This window comes from Podarcis bocagei (assembly GCF_964188305.1).
Source record: "Podarcis bocagei genome assembly, chromosome: 6".
In the NCBI taxonomy this organism is placed as follows: Eukaryota; Metazoa; Chordata; class Lepidosauria; order Squamata; family Lacertidae; genus Podarcis; species Podarcis bocagei.
In genome coordinates, this window is record NC_138130.1 from 95,911,542 (window position 1) to 95,936,666 (window position 25,125).

The 25,125-nt window shown below is 45.4% G+C and overlaps 1 protein-coding gene across 1 annotated transcript in view; it reads left to right on the plus strand.

Moving 5' to 3' along the window:
• DLG2 (discs large MAGUK scaffold protein 2) overlaps positions 1-25,125 on the plus strand; it is a 907,935-nt gene that overhangs the window by 583,640 nt on the left and 299,170 nt on the right. Inside the window, exon 9 of the mRNA XM_081196960.1 lies at positions 23,004-23,057. Within this exon, the coding sequence (XP_081053086.1) occupies positions 23,004-23,057 (54 nt within the window). The remainder of the gene's footprint in view (positions 1-23,003; positions 23,058-25,125) is intronic.

The following is a 25,125-nucleotide window of genomic DNA, read 5'->3' on the forward strand; positions in this document are numbered from 1 at the left end:
GGCACCTGTATGCAGGTGTTTCTGTTGAACTGCAGTTTCCAGCAATCACGCTTCATCACAGGGAAGGGGAACCTATGACCCTCCAAATGTTGTTGAACTATAACTCCCATCATCCCTGACCATTCCCCATGCTGGCTAAAACCGATGAGAGCCGTATGTCTGGAGGAACATGTGTTCTCCATTACTGCTCTGGTGGCATAGTGCCAGTGCTCTTTTTACACCACAAGAATTGCAGTGGTTTGAGGGCACCATCTACGCCAATGGTTCTCAAACGGTGCACCATGCCACACTGGTGTGGCAGGAGAGGATAATAATAATAATAATAATAATAATAATAATAATAATAATAATAATAATAATAATTTATTAATACCCCGCCCATCTGGCTGGGTTTCCCCAGCCACCCTGGGTAGCTTCCAACTGAATATTAAAAACAATACAGCATCAAACATTAAAAACTTCCCTAAACAGGGCCTCCTTCAGTTGTCTTTTATTTATTTTATTTTTATTTTTATTTTTTATAAATGATATTTATTACTTTTCCAACAATTTCAACACAACACTACAAACAAAAAAAGAGAAGAAAAAGAACTATACAAATACAAACAAAGCAAAAACAAACAAAAACAGTTTAAAAACACCTCAAACATTTTCAGTATCTTATCTTTCATTCGCTTATTTCCAACGACCTCCTCACACCTCCCTTTTTGTATTCCACTTCTATTAATTGTTTCAGCAATTCCTTTCCATCTTCCTCTGTTTTCTATCCTATAATTATCTAAACGCATTCTAACCTTATTTTTTCCTTTAATATTCTATTAATCTATTTATACTTAATTCCTTATAACATTTCTACTAAAGCCATATAACTTCATTCCAACCTTCTTCTAACATTCATTAATTTTGCAATACTTCCATAAATAGTTGTCTTTTAAAAGTAAAATAGTTGTTTATTGCCTTGACATCTGCTGGGAGAGCGTTCCACAGAAAGCACTCTGCCTGGTTCCCTGTAACTTGGCTTCTCGCAGTGAGGGAACCGCTAGAAGGCCCTCGGCGCTGGACCTCAGTGTCCAGGCTGGATGATGGGGGTGGAGACACTCCTTCAGGTATACAGGACCGAGGCCGTTTAGGGCTTTAAAGGTCAGCACCAACACTTTGAATTGTGCTCGGAAAGCTACTGGGATCCAATGAAGATCTTTCAGGACTGGTGTTATATGGTCTCGGCAGCCATTCCCAGTCACCAGTCTAGTTGCTGCATTAATTGCAGTTTCCGAGTCACCTTCAAAGGTAGCCCCAGGTAGAGCGCATTGCAGTAGTCCAAGCAGGGTGGCAAGTGTGGCAGGAAGATTCAAGGACAATCCATATTACATTTTGCGAATGGTTCATGATAATAATAATAATAATAATAAATTTTATTTATATCCCGCCCTCCCCAGCCGAAGCCGGGCTCAGGGCGGCTAACAACAATAAAACAGTACAAAAGTACAACATAAACAACATTCTAAAATCATTCATTATAAGAATTAATTAATTCAAGCCACTGGCAACCATTGGGCCAGAGCTCTGCGAAGATTGTCGAGGGAGGGAGTCAGGCTGTGCCCTGGCCAAAGGCCTGGTGGAACAGCTCTGTCTTGCAGGCCCTGCGGAAAGATGTCAAGTCCCGCAAGGCCCTGGTCTCTTGTGACAGAGCGTTCCACCAGATCGGAGCCACAGCCGAAAAAGCCCTGGCTCTAGTTGAGGCCAGCCTAACCTCTCTGAGGCCTGGGACCTTCAAGATGTTTTTATTTGAAGACCGTAGGTTTCTCTGTGGGGCATACCAGGAGAGGCGGTCCCGTAGGTACGAGGGTCCTAGGCCATATAGGGCTTTAAAGGTTAAAACCAGCACCTTAAACCTGATCCTGTACTCCACCGGGAGCCAGTGCAGCTGGTATAGCACCGGGTGAATGTGATCTCGCAGCGAAGACCTCGTAAGGAGTCTCGCTGCAGCATTCTGCACCCGCTGGAGTTTCTGGGTCAGTCTCAAGGGCAGCCCCACGTAGAGCGAGTTACAATAATCCAGTCTGGAGGTGACCGTCGCGTGGATCACAGTGGCTAGGTCAGGGCGAGAGAGGTAAGGAGCCAACTGCTTAGCTTGGCGGAGATGGAAAAATGCCGCCTTTGTTATAGCTGCAATCTGCGCCTCCATGGAAAGGGAGGTGTCGAAGATTACACCCAAACTCTTAACGGACGGTGCTGGCACTAATTGCGCCCCCGCAAGAGATGGGAGTTGCCCCCCCAATCCCATATCGCCCCGTCCCAGCCACAGGACCTCTGTCTTCGAAGGATTTAGCTTCAACCGGCTCCCACGTAACCATCCAGCCACAGCTTCCAAACATCTGGTCAGTGTGTCTGGGGCCGAGTCAGGATGGCCATCCATCAACAGATAGAGTTGGGTGTCATCGGCATACTGATGACAACCCAGCCCAAAACTCCGAACAAGCTGGGCGAGGGGGCGCATAAAGATGTTGAAAAGCATCGGGGAGAGTATCGCACCCTGAGGTACTCCACACACCAAGGAGTGGCGCGATGACAATTCCCCCCCAAGCGCCACCCTCTGTCCCCGACCAGAGAGAAACGAGCGCAGCCATTGAAGGACTGTGCCCTGGATCCCCACGTCGGCAAGGCGGTGGTCCAGAAGTTCGTGATCGACCATGTCGAAAGCTGCTGATAGATCTAGAAGAATCAGCAGCCCCGACCCGCCTCGATCCAGCTGTCTACGAAGGTCATCTGTTAGGGCGACCAGAGCCGTCTCGGTCCCATGACCAGCGCGGAAGCCGGACTGGAATGGATCCAGAGCCGATGTTTCATCCAGAAACCCACCAAGCTGTTCAGCAACCGCTCTCTCAATCACCTTACCCAGGAACGGAAGATTCGAAACTGATCTTAGGTCGCTGCATTGTTTTGTGCTTCCTGGATGTTCCATCATAACATTACCAAGCAGTTGTGTGTTTTATGTTATAGAGCAAGCACTGGTAGCAGTTGTCTCTTTTTGTTTTCCAATGCATTTCTTATCAAGAAGAAATATGGTGTGGTATGAGTGAAGTGTTATTCCGAAAGCACGGCTTGCTTCTCAGTCCCAAGTACCTTGGGTGGAATTCAACTGAACTTTACTCAGAGTAGATCTATTGAAATTAATGGCCCTAAATCCATTCATTTCAGTATGGGTCTGCGCCGTGAAAAGCTTAGACAAATGCCACCACTCCTTATTGCTTGCATGATGGCGCTACCTAAACACCTGTTCCCAATCATTCCTGATTACTGTCCTGGGCTTGCCTGGTTTGAGTATACCCCCTGCTTCCGTACCATCTGCTCTTGGACTGATGCTCTGGGATTTTCTGTTCTGTACTGGGCCAGATAGCTGGGTCTAGCTCAACTGGACAGCCACCCACTTCCCTCCAAGGCTCCAGAATCTGATTGCCTGGAATCTGATTTTTGCCGAAGCCTGATAGTAAGACCAAATGCCCACTTTTGGAACATGCAGCGCTATGCCAATTATACGTGTAATTATTTCTCAGGGAGTTTCATACTTTTGGCCAGTTCACTGGCTCCATATACTGACTACTGCAATATGCAGCTAGCAGGCTGGAAGTTGATTGCGTGGAATATGTGTAGTGCTGTTTATATTCAACTAGAGTCAGAACAGATAGGCTAGGGGTGGCCAGTCCTATCCAAGACAGCACTATCCATGCATAGGAGGAAGGTAATTGTAGGCTTCATAAAGCCCAAAGGTTTGCAGTACTTTAAAAAATAATAAGGGGGCGACCCAATCCAGAAATAATCAAAAACAGCCCAATGGGGACTGAGCATTCTCAGTAGGCACAGAATGCTGACCAACTGCTGAAGTGGGAGAGGATGGAAAACTGGAAGAAAGGGAATGGAATCCAATAATGGTATCTTGGATTCTGAATCAAGAGTAGTCTATGTGGGTCCTTGCAAAGCATACTAATACGTAACTGAAAAGCTCAGTCATATCCATAGTTGATATCAAATGCATCAAAGCAAACCTACAAAGAAAACAAAGTGAAAAGCTCAGCCACCTCCATAACTGATATCGAAGGCATCAGAGCAAACTAATTTAATTAAATGTGATGAAACAAACAGACAATGCCCGCAAAGAGACAGTTGCCCACCTTGCAGTCATGTGGCAAAGGCCAAAATACTTTGCCTTTGTTTAGAAAAAGAAATCAGATGAGCTCTTTCCAGAGGAATACCCAAAGACCACTTTGGCTGCATCTTTCAGAAGCAACATAGTGGGAGAACGAAGCCTCTAGCTAGGTGTTTCTAAGGCCTCAGCCACACTTGTTGCGCCATTTCCCCCCCGGGAAAACCTGCTATTTACCATTGAATCAAATGTCAATTGGGTTTTCTCCAGATTGATGTTTGCTCCAATTTAGTGCTAAAGAGCTGGTTTTCTGGGGGGAACGACTGGGGCAAAGGCAAAGGTACTTGGATACTAGAAAGCATGTGAAAAGCAGAAAACCACTTGGACCCATGCTTTCAAGGCATGGGTCGAGTAGAATTGTGGATCTAAGCACTCTGAGGACTGGAAGAAGAAGTGAAGCCAAAACTGAAGAGCATCAAATTCTCTCATTCTGATCTCACTGCTTTTATCATTGGAAATTCCCACAACATGGAAATAAATTGAGTGCCTAGTCATTAATCTGTGTCCCATTGCGAGGGATGATTGCTACAGAAATCTGCTGGTGTAAAAAAACATGTTCCTTTTCCCTCTCCCCATCTCATCTTTTTTTTCTTTTCTTTTTTTTTTGGCAGAAAGTAGCAGCGACTTAAACTAATTTGCAAAGTGTTAGCCCTAGATGACTCAAAATCAATTTGATGCGTTAATCTGGATAAACACAGTTCTTAATACATTCCACTACACAGGATGACAGCCACATTTTCCCCATTAAGGAACTCATGAGAAACATGCCTGAAATGAGTGCAAACCAAATTCAGGATATTGTCAATATTGAACTACTTCTGATGCAGGGTCTTTCCTGCATTTGCCCCGGGGATATGTGGAGGTATAAAAGAAACCATGTAACTGTCTCACGTTCTCCTAGCATCACTGAGTGGCTTAAAAAGAAAACCCAACAACAACAAAAGGATTGAGCCAAGGCTATTGATTGATTACCATTACTGCTAAATCTTTAAACTTGTGTTAGGTTGCTTTTAATGGCTTTTGCTTATGGGTTTATGAATGTCTCGCAGCCTAGTTCATGGGAGCTTGCCTGTTACTAATCATGAATAAATAAATTGGGGGACAGGGGATATTTGAAATAATTGATTCCAAAAGCCCCAATAGGGCTTTTGCTGAAGGTTTTGTACTGGATCTTAGGATTGTATTGCAGGGATCCCCTACATTGCAGGGGGTTCGACCAGATGACAATTTGGTTCCCTTCCAACTTTAGTTTGTGATTCTATGAATATATTATCCTTGCGTCTCTAAGCAAACCACTTTTGAAACACACGAGAATGGGGAATCTCTTGTGCAGAGAGGGGAAAGTAGTGTGTGTGCAAATAGGATACTTGTTGCGTTATGGAGATAGCAGCTGATTCCTGCAAAGAAGGACCAAAATTACATCATACAAGGAAAGGATGGAGGAAAGGGCACAGGAGTTGATTCAAGAATGACTGGCTTGTGAACTGATTGGGGAACACAATGGAGGGACTAACTGATAGCTTGCAAATGCCAGCATGTGGGATCCTGCCTTCCATTGCACCAGACTGAATTTCAGGTTGAATTTCTGTCCATTAAGTCTGTAGCATCATACGTTCCAATGTTTGAATGTTAGACATTGCAATTTTCAATGTTTATTTGCAAGGCAGTTTGCAGCATAAAACGAAGTATAACTAACCAAGGTGGGACAATAATTAATATTGCCAATAGCCGGCTTTTTATTGAAGGCATCAGATGCTTCCATCCATATATTGTCACTCTCTATCTTCTCTCCTCCTCCTTCACAACGGATCATGGGTTTTGCTATCTTAAAGATACATGAAGCAGAGCAAGCGCGATTTGGAAGGGAAATGGGTTCAAGTGTGGTCTGCATGGTAACACACAAGTTTTCTCTTTTAATTAGATGGCTGCATGAAAGGCTTAGGGGAGAATTCTGATGATGCTGAAAATGCTGAAGAAAGAACTGAAGAAATAAACTAATGGGAAGGGATTGGAGGAACAGAGGAAAGTGTGTAACGAACAACTGAGACAAAATATTTTCAGTCCTTCTGTTTTTACCTTACTCAGTTTCAGAAACTATATCCTACATGTTCTAATATATTGACTCAGGGACATCTTAGCACCCACCTCTGTTTGTATCCAGCTCTTATGGCTGAGTTGGATTATATAGATTATATATCTTTTAAGATTATATATCCTCTCTAGATTATATATCCTTTTTTGACATGGTCATTTCTCCTCTTTAGTATTGTGAAGCTTTTCCCCAGTACAATATTCTCTGAGAAAAGATAGATCTGCAAGCAAGGGAAATCTCCCGGACAGCTCTGATTCATAGCAATATTGACACCTTTTGATTCATATTGCTGAAACGATCATATCTTTTCATGTTACTCTAATCTCGTTGCTTCATAAAACCCACAGTTCTGTTTGCATCAGAGCAATAACGTTTTATGGGTACAGGTGCACTACAAACATCTTGTCATTTCTGTTTATACACCAAGGACCCATAACCATGAAATTATACCATCCTGCCTTCCAACCAATTTTTTGGGGGGAGGGCGGTTTGAGGGGGGAAGTGAGTGGTAGAACCAATGATTAACTTTGGTACCTTTTTTAAAATACCCTTCATCAACGAACTCCTGTTTGTCTTCCATCCACACCCAAACTCATATAGCAGTCATCTCCATCTACCCCCTTTCAGCCAAACCACCAACAGTACAACAGCCTGATACATGCCCATAGCTTCACATTGTTTGTTGTTTAGTCATTTAGTTGTGTCCGACTCTTCGTGACCCCATGGACCAGAGCACGCCAGGCACTCCTGTCTTCCACTGCCTCCCGCAGTTTGTTCAAACTCATGCTGGTAGCTTCAAGAACACTATCCAACCATCTCGTCCTCTGTCGTCCCCGTCTCCTTGTGCCCTCCATCTTTCCCAACATCAGGGTCTTTTCCAGAGAGTCTTCTCTTCTCATGAGGTGGCCAAAGTATTGGAGCCTCAGCTTCAGGATCTGTCCTTCCCGTGAGCACTCAGGGCTGATTTCCTTAAGAATGGATCGGTTTGATCTTCTTGCAGTCCATGGACTCTCAAGAGTCTCTTCCAGCACCACAATTCAAAAGCATCAATTCTTTGGTGATCGGCCTTCTTTATGGTCCAGCTCTCACTTCACATACAAGACTTAAACAAGGTAATATAGAGCCTTATGAGGAGCGGTTGAGGGAGTTGGGTTTGTTTAACCTTCAAATATCTCAAGGGCTGTCACATGGAAGATGGAGTGAGTTTGCTTTCTCCAACTCTGGAGGTTGGGACCCAATCCAAGTTGCAAGAAAGGAGATTCCTACTTAACATCAGTAAGAACTTTCTAATAGAGCTGTTTGACAGTGGAACGGAAGGTCATGTGGACGCTCCTTCCTTGGAGATTTTTAAGCAGAGGTTGGGTGGCCATCTGTTGTGGATGCTTCACTTGAGATTCCTGCATTGCAGGGGGTTGGGATAGATGACCCTCAGGGTCCCTTCCAATTCTATGATTCTATGATTCTATAACAACCCTGTAAGATAGGCCGGTGCAATTATTCCCATGTTGCAGGTGCATGTAGGAAGGATCATGCCTATGGCGTGTCCTTTGTTCCTGGAATGCTTTGCTGTGATGGCCTGGGATTCCGATTCAGAGGATGAACCAGAGGAATCCCAGGCTGCACAGGAGTCCCCGCCTCCAGGGCCGGCTGAACTGGGGCAGGGCCTTGATTCTGAGACACCTACACCTGTGCCAGATCCTCAGCAGCAGGCACCAGGTGAATCCATTCTGGCTCCAGAGGTCGTTGAGGACTCAGTGCCTACAGGTGAGTCTCCCCCTAGGCCCAGTAACCCTTCAGCGTCTCCTGAACTGCAGAGGCTCAGGGCAGAGAGGCGAAGGGAACTGGTTTCTCCCAGGAGGAGTGCTCGCCTTAAGGCCAGGAGAGGCGGGGCTCCTGGGGGCCAGGACTGCCCCTGGCCTCAGAGAAGATAAAGGCCAGTCAGCCCGGCCCCAGGTTGCGGAAGCAACGTCGTCGTTGAGTACCTGCTCCTACCCGGACCCAGACCTGACCTTCCAGTGTTCCTGTTCCCCGCCCGGCTTCCTGCTTCTGACCTTCCGGTGTTCCTGTCCCCGCCCGGCTTCCTGCTTCGGACCTCGCCTCGCTTCTTGTGGACTGTTTCCAGGCTAGTGACTCAGGACTGATCTTTGACTACGATAACAGTAACCTACCCCCCCGGGACCAGCACATTTGCCCTTGGCCAGATGTGAAGCAACCACACCAATTGCTTCAGATATCTTGTAAAGACTTGTCCTTTTGCCCAGGCTTCCCCCGACCCATAAGATTAGAACATCTCTTATGTGAATGAATTCTCTGAATGTGTTTTATTTGCTTTTATATGCTCTCAGGTTTTTTATACTGCTTTATTGATTTTAGGATGCATTTTTGTTTTAATGGATATTGCCTTCATATTGAACCTAGTGCACATTGTTTTGAGATTTTTGAAATAGTAAGTAATTTAGAAATGCTTTTAAAGAAGGGGGGCACACTGAGTGTGTGGAAGAAGTGGAATTAAAGCCAGGTATTTCCTGATGTAAATCTCAACATCTTCAGTATTTTACATCAGCTTAACATCTTGTTTTGCCCTTTGGCTTCTTACAATTTTATTCTTATTTCCCCCAGCCTTTTAGAATGGAAATCTATTAACACAGAATTTGGCTGTTCTCAGGACTAGGAACCAAATGCAGGCCCCCATTCCCCTCTTTCTGGCCCTCGGGACTGTCCCTAAGTCATGTCTCCTCCCCAGACCACACCCCTTCTGTCCAGACCAATCCCACACTGGCTCTGCTCCAGTGTTTCGTGACCCAGCTAATCAGTACCATGCCACTTTAAACAGTCATGGCTTCCCAACCACTCCCAAAGAATCCTGGGAACTTTATTCTGTTTAAGGTGCTGAGTGTTGTTTAGATACCCCTATGCTGTACTCATTTCAGCACCTGCTTAGAACATTTTTGTTTTGTTTTGTTTTGTTTTGTTTTGTTTAGACAAGCCTACCGGGACGCGGGTGGCGCTGTGGGTTAAACCACAGAGCTTAGGACTTGCCGATCAGAAAGTCGGAGGTTTGAATCCCCACGACAGGGTGAGCTCCTGTTGCTCGGTCCCTGCTCCTGCCAACCTAGCAGTTCGAAAGCATGTCAAAGGGCAAGTAGATAAATAGGTACCGCTCCAGCGGGAAGGTAAATGGCGTTTCCGTGCGTTGCTCTGGTTCGCCAGAAGCGGCTTAGTCATGCTGGTCACATGACCCGGAAGCTGTACGCCAGCTCCCTCGGCCAATAAAGCAAGATGAGCGCCGCAACCCCAGAGTCGGCCACGACTGGACCTAATGGTCAGGGGCCCTTACCCAGACCTGTAGAATGTCAGTGCATGTTTTAAACCATTTTAGTTTATTGCTGAATGATTTACAGCAATAAATAAATGTTTTGTGGGGTTTTTTTATTGATAATGTTACTGTTTTATTTTCTTTGTAAACCTCTTTGAGGGTTGTTTCTTTTTTAAAACACACACACACAATCAAGTGGTGTATAATTTTTATGAAATAATAAATAAACAAATAAACAAATAAATAAATAATCCCCCCCACAAAGCTATGATTCCCAGAGTTCTCTGGGAATTGCAGCTCTCTGAGGGGGATAAGAGTCCCCTAACAACTCTCAGCACCCTTAACTAACTACATTTCCCAGCATTCCTTGGGGGGAAGCCATGACTGTTTATAGTGGTATGATACCTCTCTAATCGTTTAGTGCAGAGGAGGACTGGAAGGTGTCATAGAAGTGTAATAGTGACTCAAGCATGCCTAGACTGAGAAATGTGCGTGTAGAAATTCCTGACTTTTTCATAGCTAGCCTCTTGGGCAAAGGTTAAAGAGATATATCTTGACCAACCCACCACTAACCTGTAGCCACAGAAAGTTGCCTGTAAGCGGGACACAGCCTTTGGTTCCGCAACCCTGCACTGATGTTTCATGTTTCTTTGCTTCAGCCTACCAAAAGAAAAAAGAAAGAAAAAGCCCAGCACAGATGTATGGGGATAATAATCTTTGCAAGGCCTCTATTCTCTCTTCAAATATGAGGAAGGGAATGTAAGAAACCTTCCTCCTCCTCCTCCCACCATCTCCCTTCATTCAGATGTCTCCTGAAAAGAAGCTTTGTGTCTTTTAGCCCACGTGGAGTTCACACAGAATATCTTACGGATAGGTGTGAAGTTGTGGATATGTCAAAACTGAACATGAGTAATTGATGCCCTGCTGTAGGGCTGGGGCTAATTACTGGCTTCCTTGCAGGATTAGCTTCTAGCAGCAAAAAAAAAATTGAAAATAGGTAATGATATACCCTGAGCAGAGGAGGTGGTTGGTTGGTGACTCTTGTGCCAATGGGAGTTCCTTTTTTGCAATGCAAGTTGCAAGGGGGGTGGGCTTATCTGGATCAGGCCTTGTGGGGGCAGAGGAGTAAGAAGAGTTTAACCCTTTGTTGCAACTGTGCAACCCTTTGGATTTGTAATTTGCGTGGGGTGGATGGGTGTCCCGTTGGAGTGAAAGGGAGTGTTCCCCCACCTCCCCCCCAAAAAAACCATATTTCAGGCAAAAGTGGTCCATCTGGATTGCAGCTAGGGGCAAAGAGTTAAAGCCCCCATACACTCCACACCAGGATCAAACCCCAGATTAGGGTGCCGCAGCTGCAATTCATGCATTTTTGTGCTAACTAAGGAAGAATAGAAGTCTCTTCTGCCGGTGCACAATTGCAGCCAACATGGAAACTGAGAAGGAGAAGCAGATCTATGTGCCTAATAATAATAATAATAATAATAATAATAATAATAATAAATAAATTATTTATACCCCGCCCTCCCCAGCCAAGACTGGGCTCAGGGTGGCTAACACCAAATATATAATACATTAAAAACACAAAATCAAATGATTGATTAAAATACAGTTCAAAATCACATTTAAAATCAAAATGCCATTAAGTGGGAACCCACGAATCACAACCGTAAGGAATATTAAATGTTCACCAGGCCCGGCCACCTGTGCTGGTCCCATGTAGGCCAACAGAAAGAGCCAGGAGGCCACTTACATACAGGGTCCCATAGAAAGAGGGAAGAAGGAAGGGGGTCAGACTGGGCCCAGACCAAAGGCCTGGTGGAACAGCTCCATCTTGCAGGCCCTGCGGAAAGATGTCAGATCTCGCAGGGCTCTGGTCTCTTGAGACAGAGCGTTCCACCAAACCGGGGCCAGGGCTGAAAAGGCTCTGGCCCTGGTTGAGGCCAGTCTAACCTCCTTGAGTCCCGGGACTTCCAAAGTATTATTGTTTGTGGACTGTAAGGTCCTCCACGGGGAGTACTGGGAGAGGCGGTCCCGTAGGTACGAGGGTCCTAGGCTGTGAAGGGCTTTAAAGGTCAAAACCAGCACCTTAAATCTGACCCTGTACTCCACCGGGAGCCAGTGCAGCTGGAAAAGCACTGGGTGAATATGCTCCCATGGCAGGGACCCGGTGAGGAGCCTGGCTGCTGCATTCTGCACCCGCTGGAGTTTCTGGGTCAGCTTCAAGGGCAGCCTTGCATAGAGCAAGTTACAATAATCGAGCCTGGAGGTGACTGCCGCATGGATCACTGTGGCCAGATCAGGGCGAGAAAGGTGTTTAGCAGCTGTTTAGCACAGCGGAGGTGGAAAAATGCCGCCTTTGCCGCAGTTGCAACCTGCACCTCCATAGAAAGGGAGGCGTCAAAGGTTATACCCAAACTTCTGACAGAAGGCGCTGGCAAAGATGGGAGTGCTATGAGGGATTCTCATCTGAGATGCAGAGTTTGCTTTCTTCTTTGGCGATCACTTGTAGCCGAGTAAGATTGTCTTCCATAAACACGGTTTTAACAATGAGTCTGTAAATGACTGTGGAGGCCAATTCTGGATCCATATGTCCTTCCACAGTGGGCGGGAGTTGATCACGGTGTGGATTTGCCAAGCATATCTTCCTCTTAGCATGTTTCTCCTTTGCGTCTTGAGTTCGAGGGTCTTCAAAGCCCATCACACCTTTGGTAAAGGCTGTTCTCCAACTGTACCACAGGAGCGGTATCTGGTCCGAGCCCTGCAGCATCTGACATATGTTGTTGTTTAGTCGTTTAGTCGTGTCCAACTCTTCGTGACTCCATGGACCAGAGCACGCCAGGCACTTCTGTCTTCCACTGCCTCCCGCAGTTTGGTCAGACTCATGTTTGTAGCTTCAAGATCACTGTCCAACCATCTCACCCTCTGTCGTCCCCTTCTCCTTGTGCCCTCCATCTTTCCCAACATCAGGGTCTTTTCCAGGGAGTCTTCTCTTCTCATGAGGTGGCCAAAGTATTGGAGCCTCAGCTTCAGGATCTGTCCTTCCAGTGAGCACTCAGGGCTGATTTCCTTAAGAATGGATCGGTTTGTTCTTCTTGCAGTCCATGGGACTCTCAAGAGTCTCCTCCAGCACCAGCATCTGACATATACTGCTCATTAAACCAATGGTACTTTTGATTACGTTACTGTTGAGGCAAGCTACCCAGCGAAAACAACGGGCACAATGGATTGGCGTACTAGCCACTAGGGGCTAGGTGGCCGCTTGGAGTAGGGAGGATCCGATGAACAGCCCACACGTGTGATTCAGGGAAGTGTGAGACTTCTGGGTTTTCCTATAAGAGGCAAAGACTGAATAGTGTAGCCAACCAGCAATGGGCTCTGATCATGTGACACAGCCAAGGCCATCAGACAGAAAGCAGGGTGAAATTTGCCTTTTAAGAAACCATCATGGCTGGCAAGAGAAGGAGGAGGAGAAGGAGAAGAAGGAGAAGGAGAAGGAGAAAGCTTCTTCCACTGCACTGCAATTTCTTTTTTTTAAAAATAAAGATTATTTGCAGACTTATGAACTGTTTCACAGCCGGAATCTCCCAAAGAGATGTTCAGTAACACAAAACAAGATAAAACGATTATAGACTTGGTAAATCAAAAGCAATAAGGCCATTTCTACAATTGTACCGTTAATAGGCTGTAAAATGACTGGGTCACACTTCAGGGAAAGCCTTCTTAAACAAAAAATGTCTTCAGTCTCTGCCTGAATATCAACATTGTAAGCACTTTAATTTCAGCCGGCAACTAATTCCAGAAGGCTGAAACTGCAACACTAAAAGCCCTGATGCTAGTTCAAACTAGCGTTTCTGAAGAGCACACTTCTCAGAGTGAGGTGGGGTTAGGTGGTCCTCTACGAAACCTAATCCCAAATTGTTTAGGACTTTAAATGCAAAACCTTGAATAGTCCCACTAACATATTAGCAGCCAGTGCAGGTCCCTTGGCAGCTATGATATAGTGTTGCCAGGATGCCCCACTCAGCAACCTTCCTGCTGCCTTTAGCACCAGTTGCAAGTTCTGAACAAAGTCCAGAGGGAGCCCTGCATGGAGCACACTGCAATAATCCAGTCTTATAGTTACCAGTGCCAGGACTACAGTGGCCAAGCCAAGCTATGTCAATCCAGAAACGGCCTGGTAAAAAGGCAGAACTGCTGAATGACAGCAGGGAATAAAGACCCGTCCAGCCCTCTGGGCAAGGAAGGTAGGAGTCTCCAGCTCCAAGAATAAAACCTGGCATTCTCTTGTAAGCAGGAGATGGAGGCAGAGAGAAGCAGCTGGAGAAAGGGCAAAGAGGGACAATAAGATGAGACTGAAAGAGAAACGAACAGGGCATGTCACAAGAGAAGATGGAAATATGCAGGTGAAAAGTCCAGCCCAATGACTCTCCTCAGCCCTGGGGAATCACACAAGAATATAGGAAGCTGCCATATACTGAGTCAGACCATTGGTCCATCTAGCCAAGTATTGTCTACTCTGACTGGCCCTCTTGCCCTCCAGGGTGTCAGGCAAGCACTACCTGGAGATGTTGGGGATTGAACCAAGAACCTTTTTTATAGAAGGTGGATGATCTACCATGGAGCGACAGCTCTTTTCCCTCAAGGGAGAGGGAATTGAGGTGAAAGGTTTTCCTTCTCTCCCAGAGACTTTGTTTTGGTGAACTTTTCCCAGGCGGGGTGTGTGTGTGATGACAGAACTGCTTCCTTTTTCTGCCTGCCTCTGTAGAGGCACTTTGAAGACCGCAGAAATGTAGTGAAGACATTTTTGTGGTCTTCAAAGTGCCACAAAAATGAGGGGGATGAGGGGGAGGCAAAGATGAGGGGGAGAGATTCTGTTTTCTTTGCATTTTAATGCAAACCCACCTAATTCACATTTCTTGAAACAATACATAATGCAAAACACAGCAATCCATCAAAATCCACAGTTTTCCAAAATCCGAGATTCAATTGTCTGTCCGAACAATGTGCATTATGCTAGAGTTTGCATTAAAATGCGTATATTCGTGAAAACTGCGTACAAAAATGCATCGTGTTGGGGAAATTGGTTGCAAGAATGTTTGTATATTAGGAAACATTGTGACTACAGTGGTGCCCCGCAAGACGAATGCCTCGCAAGACGGAAAACTCGCTAGACGAAAGAGTTTTCCGTTTTGGAGGTGCTTCGCAAAACGAATTTCCTATGGGCTTGCTTCGCAAGACGACAATGTCTTGCGAGTTCCTGCTGGGGTTTTTTCCTCCCCCCCCCTTTTTCTAAGCCGCTAAGCCGCTTATCAGCTGATCCGATCAGAAGATAAGCCACTAAAAGCCGCTAACAGCGCTAATCCGCTAATCCTTCAATAGGCTTGCTTCACAAGACGAAAAACCGCTAGACGAAGAGAATCACAGAACGGATTCTTTTCGTCCTGCGAGGCACCACTTTATTAGGAGAAATTTATACTACAATGCAGAGGCATGTTCATGAAGATTTGTTTGTTTGAAAATTGCCATTTGCTGCAGAATGTGGAGTAAAGAATGAGAAACTGAAACCGACAGGTTTTGCACCGACAGGTAGGGTCCCATAGCTCTGTGCTGCAAATAAAATTATCCAGTTTGCCTTTCACCCAGTGCTCATCTTCCAAATCCCTGGTGTGCACCCCATAAACACATCCCCATATGACCAGATCAGGACTTGCCATGGAATGGAGGTGGGGATACTGGTCACTGGTACAGATATCTCCTGCTGCTCACTCAGTGCCATGAGCTTCCTGCATAGGAGGGATGGTGTGTGCCAAAACATTTTTTCTTTGCTTCTAATCAGGAATGTCACAATATTTATAACCATTTTCAAACACTTGGCTTTAAAATGTTGAGAAGTAAATTGCTGTGATTCCTCAGTGGCAGTGGCTGTTGTTAGAAAATGCTCAGAGCATGTTAGGGATTGAGGCTTTAACATGATTTAAGTATTCTTCCGTTGCTGTGCATTCATCAGCTCGATTGTTCTAAATAACGCATCATTTTATTGCCATAACAAATCATGAAAGGTCTGAAGAGTAAAACAAAATGTTGAACAGAGTGCAAGAACATTACAAATTGATCACTTCAATAATGGATTTATGTCAGAAGCGATAACGTTCCTGATAATTTTAGACAACGGGGCTGAAATATTTGCTACGTCAGACTGAACATCTTTTTTAAAAAGCACTTTCAAGCAAATGAAAAATCAATTTTTAATTATTTGGGTTGGAAATAATTATTTCCTGAATACTGGAATTCTTTGTGTACACACTAACCCATTTGTGGTACACACACAAAATGTAGTTTTTCCTCACTGTGGAATAGTCTGTGCTCATCCTCAATAGGTACCTTTCAATCTAGATTGATTCTAGATCCTGCTGTCCACAAGGGGAGATGTGGTGACTTGATATCCATTGGAAAACCCTCCGCCTGATTAGATTATCAGTGCCTTTTCCACCCTGGGGAGAGTCCTCTTGGCATACACCCACCCACAATGTCATTGGGCAGGTGTGAATTGCCTCAACTGCTTGCGCCTGTTTTCAAATGGACACATTGTGGGAAAATGTAGGATCAACCTCCAATGAGCTTTCATTTTTGGGAATGAAGCCACTTCTCAAGAAGCACATTTTAGGGTCAAAAATATGCAGAAGACCTAGATTGTGTGTAGGCCTCTTGTGGGGGGCGAGGAGGAAGCAAGTACTTGTTTTCCATTGCTTGCAGAATACAATTTTGTGTGTGATTTCTAGAACGAAATGCCACGATGCGTGAAACCACCAAGTTTCCTTGGTGGTTTGGTCCTCAGCACGGGTAACTATGGGGCAGTATGTGCTTTGCCCAGTTGTGCAGGGTCTGTACGTAGCGTGCTGCAGGAATGATGCTCATTCATGTGCATGCAAACTCTTCTCTCACATGTTTGCCGTTTCGCATGTTGCACATGAGGTGCGTGGGCTACACGCATGACTCTACCTTGTGCAGGAGATGCGATGTGCAGAACACATACGTTCTGTCGGTGTGAGAAAGCTCAGGTCTGCCGAGCTGTTTATGTACAGTGGTACCTCCGGTTAAGTACTTAATTCGTTCCGGAGGTCTGTTCTTAACCTGAAACTGTTCTTAACCTGAAGCACCACTTTAGCTAATGGGGCTGCCCGCTGCTGCCGTGCCGCTGCTGCACAATTTCTGTTCTCATCCTGAAGCCAAGTTCTTAACCCAAGTTACTATTTCTGGGTTAGTGGAGTCTGTAACCTGAAGTGTATGTAACCCGAGGTACAGTGGTGCCTCGCAAGACGAAAATAATCCGTTCCGCAAGTCTCTTTGTCTAGCGGCTTTTTCATCTTGCGAAGCAACCCTATTAGCGGCTTAGCGCTATTAGCGGTTTAGCGGCTATTAAAGGCTTAGCGGCTTAGCGGCTAAAAGGCTATTAGCGGCTTAGCGGCTTAGAAAAGGGGGGGAGCGAAAAAAATCGCAAGACCATAGGGAAATTTGTCTTGCGAAGTGCATCGAAAAACAGAAAACCCTTTCGTCTAGCGGGTTTTTCGTTTTGCGAGGCATTCGTCTTGCGGGGCACCACTGTACCTCTGTACTGCATTTTTATCCCACCTTTTTCTCCAGGGATCTCAAGGTAGCATACATAGTTCTCTCCCTTCTCATTTAATTCTTACAACAACCCTGTGATAGAGGTTAGGTTGAGAGGCAGGGACTAGCCCAAGGTCACCCAAGTCAGCTTCCTGGCCAAGTGGGGATTTGAACCTTGGTCTCTCAAGTTCCTGGCCTGACACTCTAACCCAGGCTTCCCAAACCTCGGCCCTCCAGAACGTTTTTGGCCTACAACTCCCATGATCCCCAGCTAGCGGGACCAGTGGTCAGGGATGCTGGAAATTGTAGTCTCAAAACATCTGGAGGGCCAAGGTTGAGAAAGCCTCCTCTAACCACTATAGCATACTACAGTCAAATTTCAGTAGTAGAGCCATAGTTGGTTCGAGCCATTTCAAACAGCAGAAGCAAGGAACCTATGCTGTGGCCCTCTAGATGTTGTTGTTGTTGTTTAGTCGTTTAGTCATGTCCGACTCTTTGTGACTCCATGGACCAGAGCACTCCAGGCACTCCTGTCTTCCACTGCCTCCCACAGTTTGGTCAAACTCATGCTGGTAGCTTCAAGAACACTATCCAACCATCTTGTCCTCTGTCGTCCCCTTCTCCTTGTGCCCTCCATCTTTCCCAACATCAGGGTCTTTTCCAGGGTCTTCTCTTCTCACGAGGTGGCTCAGCTTCAGGATCTGTCCTTCCAGTGAGCACTCAGGGCTGATTTCCTTCAGAATGGATCGGTTTGATCTTCTTGCAGTCCGTGGGACTCTCAAGAGTCTCCTCCAGCACCATAATTCAAAAGCATCAATTCTTCGGCGATCAGCCTTCTTTATGGTCCAGCTCTCACTTCCATACATCACTACTGGGAAAACCATAGCTTTTCCTATACGGACCTTTTACTATAACTCTAGATGTTGTTAGACCACAACTCCCATCATCCCTGACCAATGGCTCTGCTGGCTGGGACTGATAGGACTTGGAGCTCAACAACAGCTGGAGGGACATAGGGACCTCTCGCAGACAGTATTCTAAACATGAGCATGTTATACAAGCCATTATGATACTCACCGATTTAATGTTAATTTCTTTTCTCCTAATATCCCAGCTATATTGAATGCAAAGTGTCTCCATCCAGCAGGGATGAGCACTAAAAACTCAATAAAATAGATTATGTTTTGCAAATTGAAATTCTAGGTACATGACACATTTGTTCACAATCTGCAGTGGCTCTCGTTTGACATTTATGCCGTCCTTTGGTGGATCAGATTCAAGCTTGCTTCTCTATCATGTATATGAATCACTGCTAATTTCAAGCTGCCACCAAGAAATGTCAGGAAAGGGACAAATCTGCTTGATAATTACAGTCTTTTTGTGTGTGTGGAACTGTTCCCTCGTTCCATTATTGCTGGGTAATATGCAATTCATTGATTTGTTCTTTAAAAATGCAAGGGGGCAGAGATAATGTAAACATGCAGAATGAAAATTAAAAAGCAGGGAAGTCACAAGTTCCCTATTCCAAAAGGACTGAAACAGAAATATTGCCCTTGAAGGCTTTGCCTGGGCTACGTTGTGATCTTTGATTCAAACAGAGTTTGTGACATTCTTTCAGTAATTGGGCTTAGCTGCTGTAAGTTAGTGCCAAATTAGACATAATGGGGGCAGCCACATTTGTTTTTCATCTGCCTTTTCCATCCATGAAACATAAGTGTTTTCCTTTTTTTATCCAAAGGGGCTCATGTGTGAGGAGAGCTGAACCCCACCCAGTATAGCTTAGTCCACAAAGACTAGTATGGAACTGCCCCATCAACTCCAGTCTACCCTCAGCTAGTGCCTTTGCCTGCCTGTACTTCCTCTCCTTTCCGTGTGCTGCGCTGGTGCTGGCTCGCCAGATGCAGCTTCGTCACGCTGGCCATGTGACCCGGAAGTGTCTTCGGACAGCGCCGGCTCCTGGCCTCTTGAGCGAGATGAGCGTGCAACCCTAGAGTCGGTCATGACTGGCCCTGACGGGCAGGGGTACCTTTACCTTTACCTTTACTTCCTCTCCTTTAGTGTCAGTGTTGACCATGTAGAACTCAGCAGGCAGAAGGATGAAGACAAAACTAGAATTACTTGGACCTTCCTGCCATTGGCCTCTGGCTCCACCTAGTGTTGGGCTCCATACCTTCTATCCTATCGGTCCCAATTGGCACCGGCCACCAATGCCCTCACCTGTGTTATTGCCACATGCTTCGGTGCCAGAGAAAAGTGTCTTGGAGCTAAGGTGGGAGAGAGAGAGAGACCATCTTTCAGTGCAGAAGGTCCCATGTTCATTTTTTAAAAAATCATTTTTATTAATTTTCCAATACAGGCATACCTCGGGTTGAAGTAGCTTCGGGATGAATATTTTTGGGTTGCGCTCCGCGGTGATGGAGTGTGTTACTTCCGGGTTTCGCCACTCGCGCTTGCACAGACGCTCAAAATGACGTCATGCGCATGCGTGGAAGCCGTGAATCATGACCTGCACATGCGCAGACATGCAGACGCGGGTTGCGTTCACTTCAGGATGCGAACGGGGCTCCGGAACAGATCCCATTCGCATCCAGAGGTACCACTGTAAAAAACATCCAATTATTATATCCAATCATAATCCAATTAAAATAAAAAACTAAAATAAAAAAGTCCAAATTATAATCCAAATTATAATTGTTGATTTTTTTGGGGAGCCTCATAGTCTAGACCTCTGAAGCATATCTCCACATCTCAGTCCTGCCCCTCCTCATTGTTTCCATATCTTGATTTTAACGCTTTGAAATTCTCCATCCCTGGTTCTATGATTCTCAATCAGACATCATATATCCTTCCGTCCATCAAATACAGCTTTATTTGTGTATATATATTTCTCCAACTGTCTTTTTACTTGCGTGGCTTCCCCTGACTCCATTGCAGTCTGGGCTGTTATCCAAGCCTGTTATCTGAAGTTTAATGTCTCAGCAACTCCCAAGTTGTTCAACCCTACCAAAAAGCTTCAGGTCGCAGGCGGTGAAAGGACCTTGGCCTGTGACCCTGCAGGTTTTTATTTAAAGAATATATATCCTGCTCTTTGCCAAAGAGAGGCTCCCAGACAAGCTGACAAAGCACTTTAAAAAAAAGACAGCCCCTGCCCTCAGGCTTCCAATCTAAGAAAAGATGTAGCATAAGAAGAAAATGGATTGGAGAGGAGAAAGAAATAAGAAAACTCAGGTAGTAGGGCTTAGTTACAAGTCCTTCTAATAACAAGATGGGGTGGGAAGGTTCAAGCGGGGGGAAAGGAGCCCAAAGGTGCTGACCACTTAACTGTGCCAGTGAAGTGACCTTGTCTCTCTTCTCTTCCCTCCTGTACTGCAGCCTGATGTGAAGGCTGCTACTGGGCAACAGCTGATGGGGACCAAAGATGCTCTGTCCAATGGTCAGAGGCTGTATGCTTCTGAAAATCAGTCGCTGGGAGCCACTGGGACGTTAACATATGAGAGTGCTGGAGGTGAAATAGTTAAACAAGTTACCCAATCAGAACCCAGGGGGTGGAGTCAGAGGGATTATAAAACCAGCTCTGGGAGGGGCGAAGGGAGGAGTTCATTGGGAGTTGGGTGGTTGGTTGGAGTGGGAGTGAATTGGGATAGAGTCTGTGGGTAGGTTGAGTTAGCGTCGCGAAATAAGCTGAGTCAGGAACAGTTAGGAGCTAGGAAGGCGAGTAAATATCTGAGAGGTGGTTTAGTGAGGGAGAGCAGGTAGCAGAAGTTGTAGGTCTGGATAGGCACCCCATGAATGTAATTGACTGATACCTTTTATGAAACCACACGCTTGTTAAACAGCAATAAATAAACAGAAGTTTATGTTCCAATTTAAACCTGACTGGACTCAGTATTGTACCAGGTAGGGCCTGGGTGGTGGCAGCGAGAAATAAAGTGGTGGCACAGGGATCAATAGACGGTGAAACAGAGTGCTCTTCTGCTCAGGTCTTGCTTGTTGGCTTCCCACAAGCAGCTGGTTGGCCACTGTGGTGACAGGATCCTCGACCAGGTAGGCCACTGGCCTGTTCCAGCAAAGCTCCTCTCGTGTTCTTACAATCCTGGGCTAGATGGAGAAGCAGACTGATTCTGGCCTAAGGCAACCTCTGTGTTGTTCCTAAATTCAACACAGGCATTTTGAACTGTTATTCATGGCGGCCAAAGGGGACTATTTGCTTCTCGCCGCCACCCCTCTGGTATATTAACAAAAAGAACATACACGTGCTCTTTGTTTTTATGTCATCTATGATGGGTCCAGAACTGCCTGCCTGTGGTCATTCATGCCCCTATTGTAGAAGCTGATATATCTGATGCTTGTCCAGAGGGCTAAGATACATTTTGTACATAGGGAACTGGCATCAGAGGACAAAACATGCGTACTTTGCACCTATTATGAATGGTACATTGCATGCAGCTATAAATCAGTGGGGGTTTCCCCCCTTTTTTCTTTTTAGAATGCAAGTGAGAAGGGTTCACACACACACACACACACACACACACACACAGAGAGAGAGAGAGAGAGAGAGAGAGAGTGTTATTGTACAGACCTTTTAAAAAATATATTTATATATGAAAAGTTGCTGTTTATATTTGCATCTGCCATTCAGAGCTGACATGGATGAATAGCGGTGGTCAGGTTGTTTGCTTGCATTTGCAATATTCGCTATAGTTTTTATCCCCCGCCCCCACCAGCCCTCCCTCCCTTTCCCAGAAAGCAAGCCAAAAGCTATTTGTCTCCCACTTTTTAAAAGACTGCCTGCACTAGTTTTGTCCCAGCGGTAGGGCTCCATCTATCTTATCAGGATTCCAATCTGTCACCGCAACTGTCAGCTGTCCTATCTGCAGGGTAGTAAAACATCCCAGCTGGAAGCATTTGCTTCGTATTAAATTGAAGAGAGGGAAAATATCTGCCTGAAGGAAAGGGGGTCTTTAGTCAGGTTATGGGGGTGGCATGCAAGATGTTGGGTTAAAATAAAATGAAAACAAATGCTTATAGCACGGGTGAGGACCAGGGGCAGAAGGAAATGAGAGCGAAAAGGAGGGCAGCAGAGTGGAAGATGTAAATAAATAGAATGAAACAGGAAGGCTGCAGATAAGCGGGCATTGGAAACTGGACCTAGCAGATTTCCTAAGGTTGATCTAAATGAGACAGCATGCAATTTGGGTGATGCGTAGCTTCATTGGGTCGTCTCCAACTAATGCATTCTGTCAGCGCAAGGATTTCTGTTTGTGCAGTTGAACTGTCCCCTTTCTTCCCATGTGTACCCCACACCCAACCCCCCCCCCCCAAATCTGCTCTAGAGTTTTGAGGAAAACCCAGAACAGATCTCAGGGTTGGGCAAAGGGAAGAGGGAAAGGGAAAGTTATGTTGCGCAAGTGGAAGTCCTTGCGCTGATGGAGCACGTTACTTGGGGCCACATTGGACATTATCATCACCATCAAACTTATTGATTGCTTTTTGTTACAGCAATAACCCAAAGTGATTTACAGTGATAAATAATGCATATGTTAAAACCAGCATAAAAACAAAACAGTGAAAACCTTTGTCTGTTGTTTAATTATATTTCAGGAACTAAAACGTCGGGGCATTTTGAACTCTGTGCATGTATGAAATGAAAAAGTTATTGATTTGTTATGCCTTGCTTTTCCCCCCTTGCTGAATGTGATTCAGGCCACATTTTAAACCCTTTTGAAGCACGTTTTGCCTTGAATTATTAAGTATAATAAATTTTATTTCTTCTCCTTCTTCTCACACAGGCCAGCCCTGCCCCAATCATCGTCAACACAGATACTTTAGACACTATTCCCTACGTAAGTTGAAAAAATTTAATTAATTTTTCTCATTTCATTGATATCATTATTATTATTATTACTACAAGGATGAGATTCTCTAAATTTGTTAAGTTGCATGGGTTCTTTGGCTCTTACTAGCTAATTTGTTTTGTTCTCTATGAAATAAGGATGAAGACCCTTTATTTTAAAGAAAGAGAAATGTTTTATGTTCAAATTGTTTCCCTTCTGCAAATATAAAGTCTGTTACTAATTGGAGTGGGGGTCAGAGTTTCTTAATTTGGTTTGCGATTTTGCAATGCAGACTGGCTTGCTGTTTCTTATCCAGTGTGCTGACTGATGTGCTGGGACTCCCTTATTCTACCGCCTTCAAGAGTCATTGAGAATCCCAGGAACTGTAGCTCTGTGAGGTCAGCACACACACACAAACACACACACATACACAAACACCCTGCAATCCAAAGGATTCTCCACGATTGTTGAAATGGTGTGATACTGCTGTAACTGTATTGTGTGGGTGTGGCCTTAGTTCACAATGCAAAGTGCTGGTTGGTTTGCTGTTGTGTAAATGGCTTTCTGGGGCTGCAGGGGAAGAGAATGCCATAATACAGAGGTTGGCAGACTTCAGGCTTGCAGGTTTCTTTTAAAAGAACCCTCCCAGTCCTGTCACACAAAAATCCGCTCCTGGTTTTCACTTCAATCTTTCATCATCTCAGCAGCCTAATTTAGCAGCCTGTTTTTATTGTCAATCAGGTGGGAGACAGAATCCTTTCTGATCTACTGCAAATCATTCAGTGATCTACCAGTAGACCCCAGCCTACCTTTTGTCCACCTCCACCATAAAAAAACCAGCTAAATTGCAGCTTTTTCTCCCTCTCTCAAGCAACTATTTCAACTTCTCTCCCCTCTTCCTTCAACTCCAAAACTTTAAATGGTGCCTTGTGAAAAATCTCTGCGTTTATACCATATGTCTCAGGACTGTGATAAACCTGTGTGTCTATACCATTTGTCACAATGATTGCTGCTGAATGACTTAGAAGTGAACATGATACTGGCACAATGCCCCCACCTATGCTGGTTACGACAGAGAGAGATGGCAGATGAGGGCGTTTAAGAATGTGGACAAAATTGTAATGACTAAAAGGTTAGTCGTGGGGGGGGGGAAGGGGATGGTGTACCTTTTTCCCCATCACCCACATCTCAGTGGTGGGCGGGGCCTGAGGCATAAATGGGTGGCAAAACAGATGTGACTCTTACCACTGTAGAGAAGGCTACATTCCAGCCAGGCAACAGTCTGTGATTTCTACTCACACTCTACATAGAGGCCTGCATGCATGTCTCTCCATCCACCTCACAGGCAGGCAAGGAAACGTTATCATATTTCAGGGGCACATACCAGCCAGGCAAAAGCATTTGAGGAGAGTATGAGGCATGGTTGGAGAAGGGGCATGACCTAGGCTGCAGATTCCCCAACCCCCAATTTAGGAGTTTGAGTTTCCTGGATAATGACCAATGAGAAGTGCCAAATACCAAATGCACGAGAGCATCTGTTGAAACACTGTGTGTTTTGCTTAGTGTTATATCTTACCCTGGACGTGTGTGGCGCTGTGGTTTAAACCACTGAGCCTCTTGGGCTTGGTGATCAGAAGCTCGGCGGTTCGAATCCCCACAACGGGGTGAGCTCCCGTTTCTCAGTCCCAGCTCCTGCCAACCTAGCAGTTCAAAAGCACACCCAAAAGTGCAAGTAGATTAATAGGTAGCACTCCGGTGGGAAGGTAAACAGCGTTTCCATGCGCTGCTCTGGTGTCAGTGTTCTGTTGCGCCAGAAGCAGCTTAGTCACGCTGGCCACATGACCCGGAAAAACTGTCTGCGGAGCGGACAGACGCCAGCTCCCTCGGCCTGTAAAGCAAATGAGCGTATGCGACTAGACTTAACTGTCAGGGGTCCCTTTACCTTTACCTGTATCTTACCCTAGAACAGCGGCTCCCTGGGTTGGGAATGCCCAGGGCACGCACTAAGAGGCAGCGGGCATTGGAGATGTAAGCAACTATCAGACCTTGAGAAGTTGGTATCACTGGATCACATTCC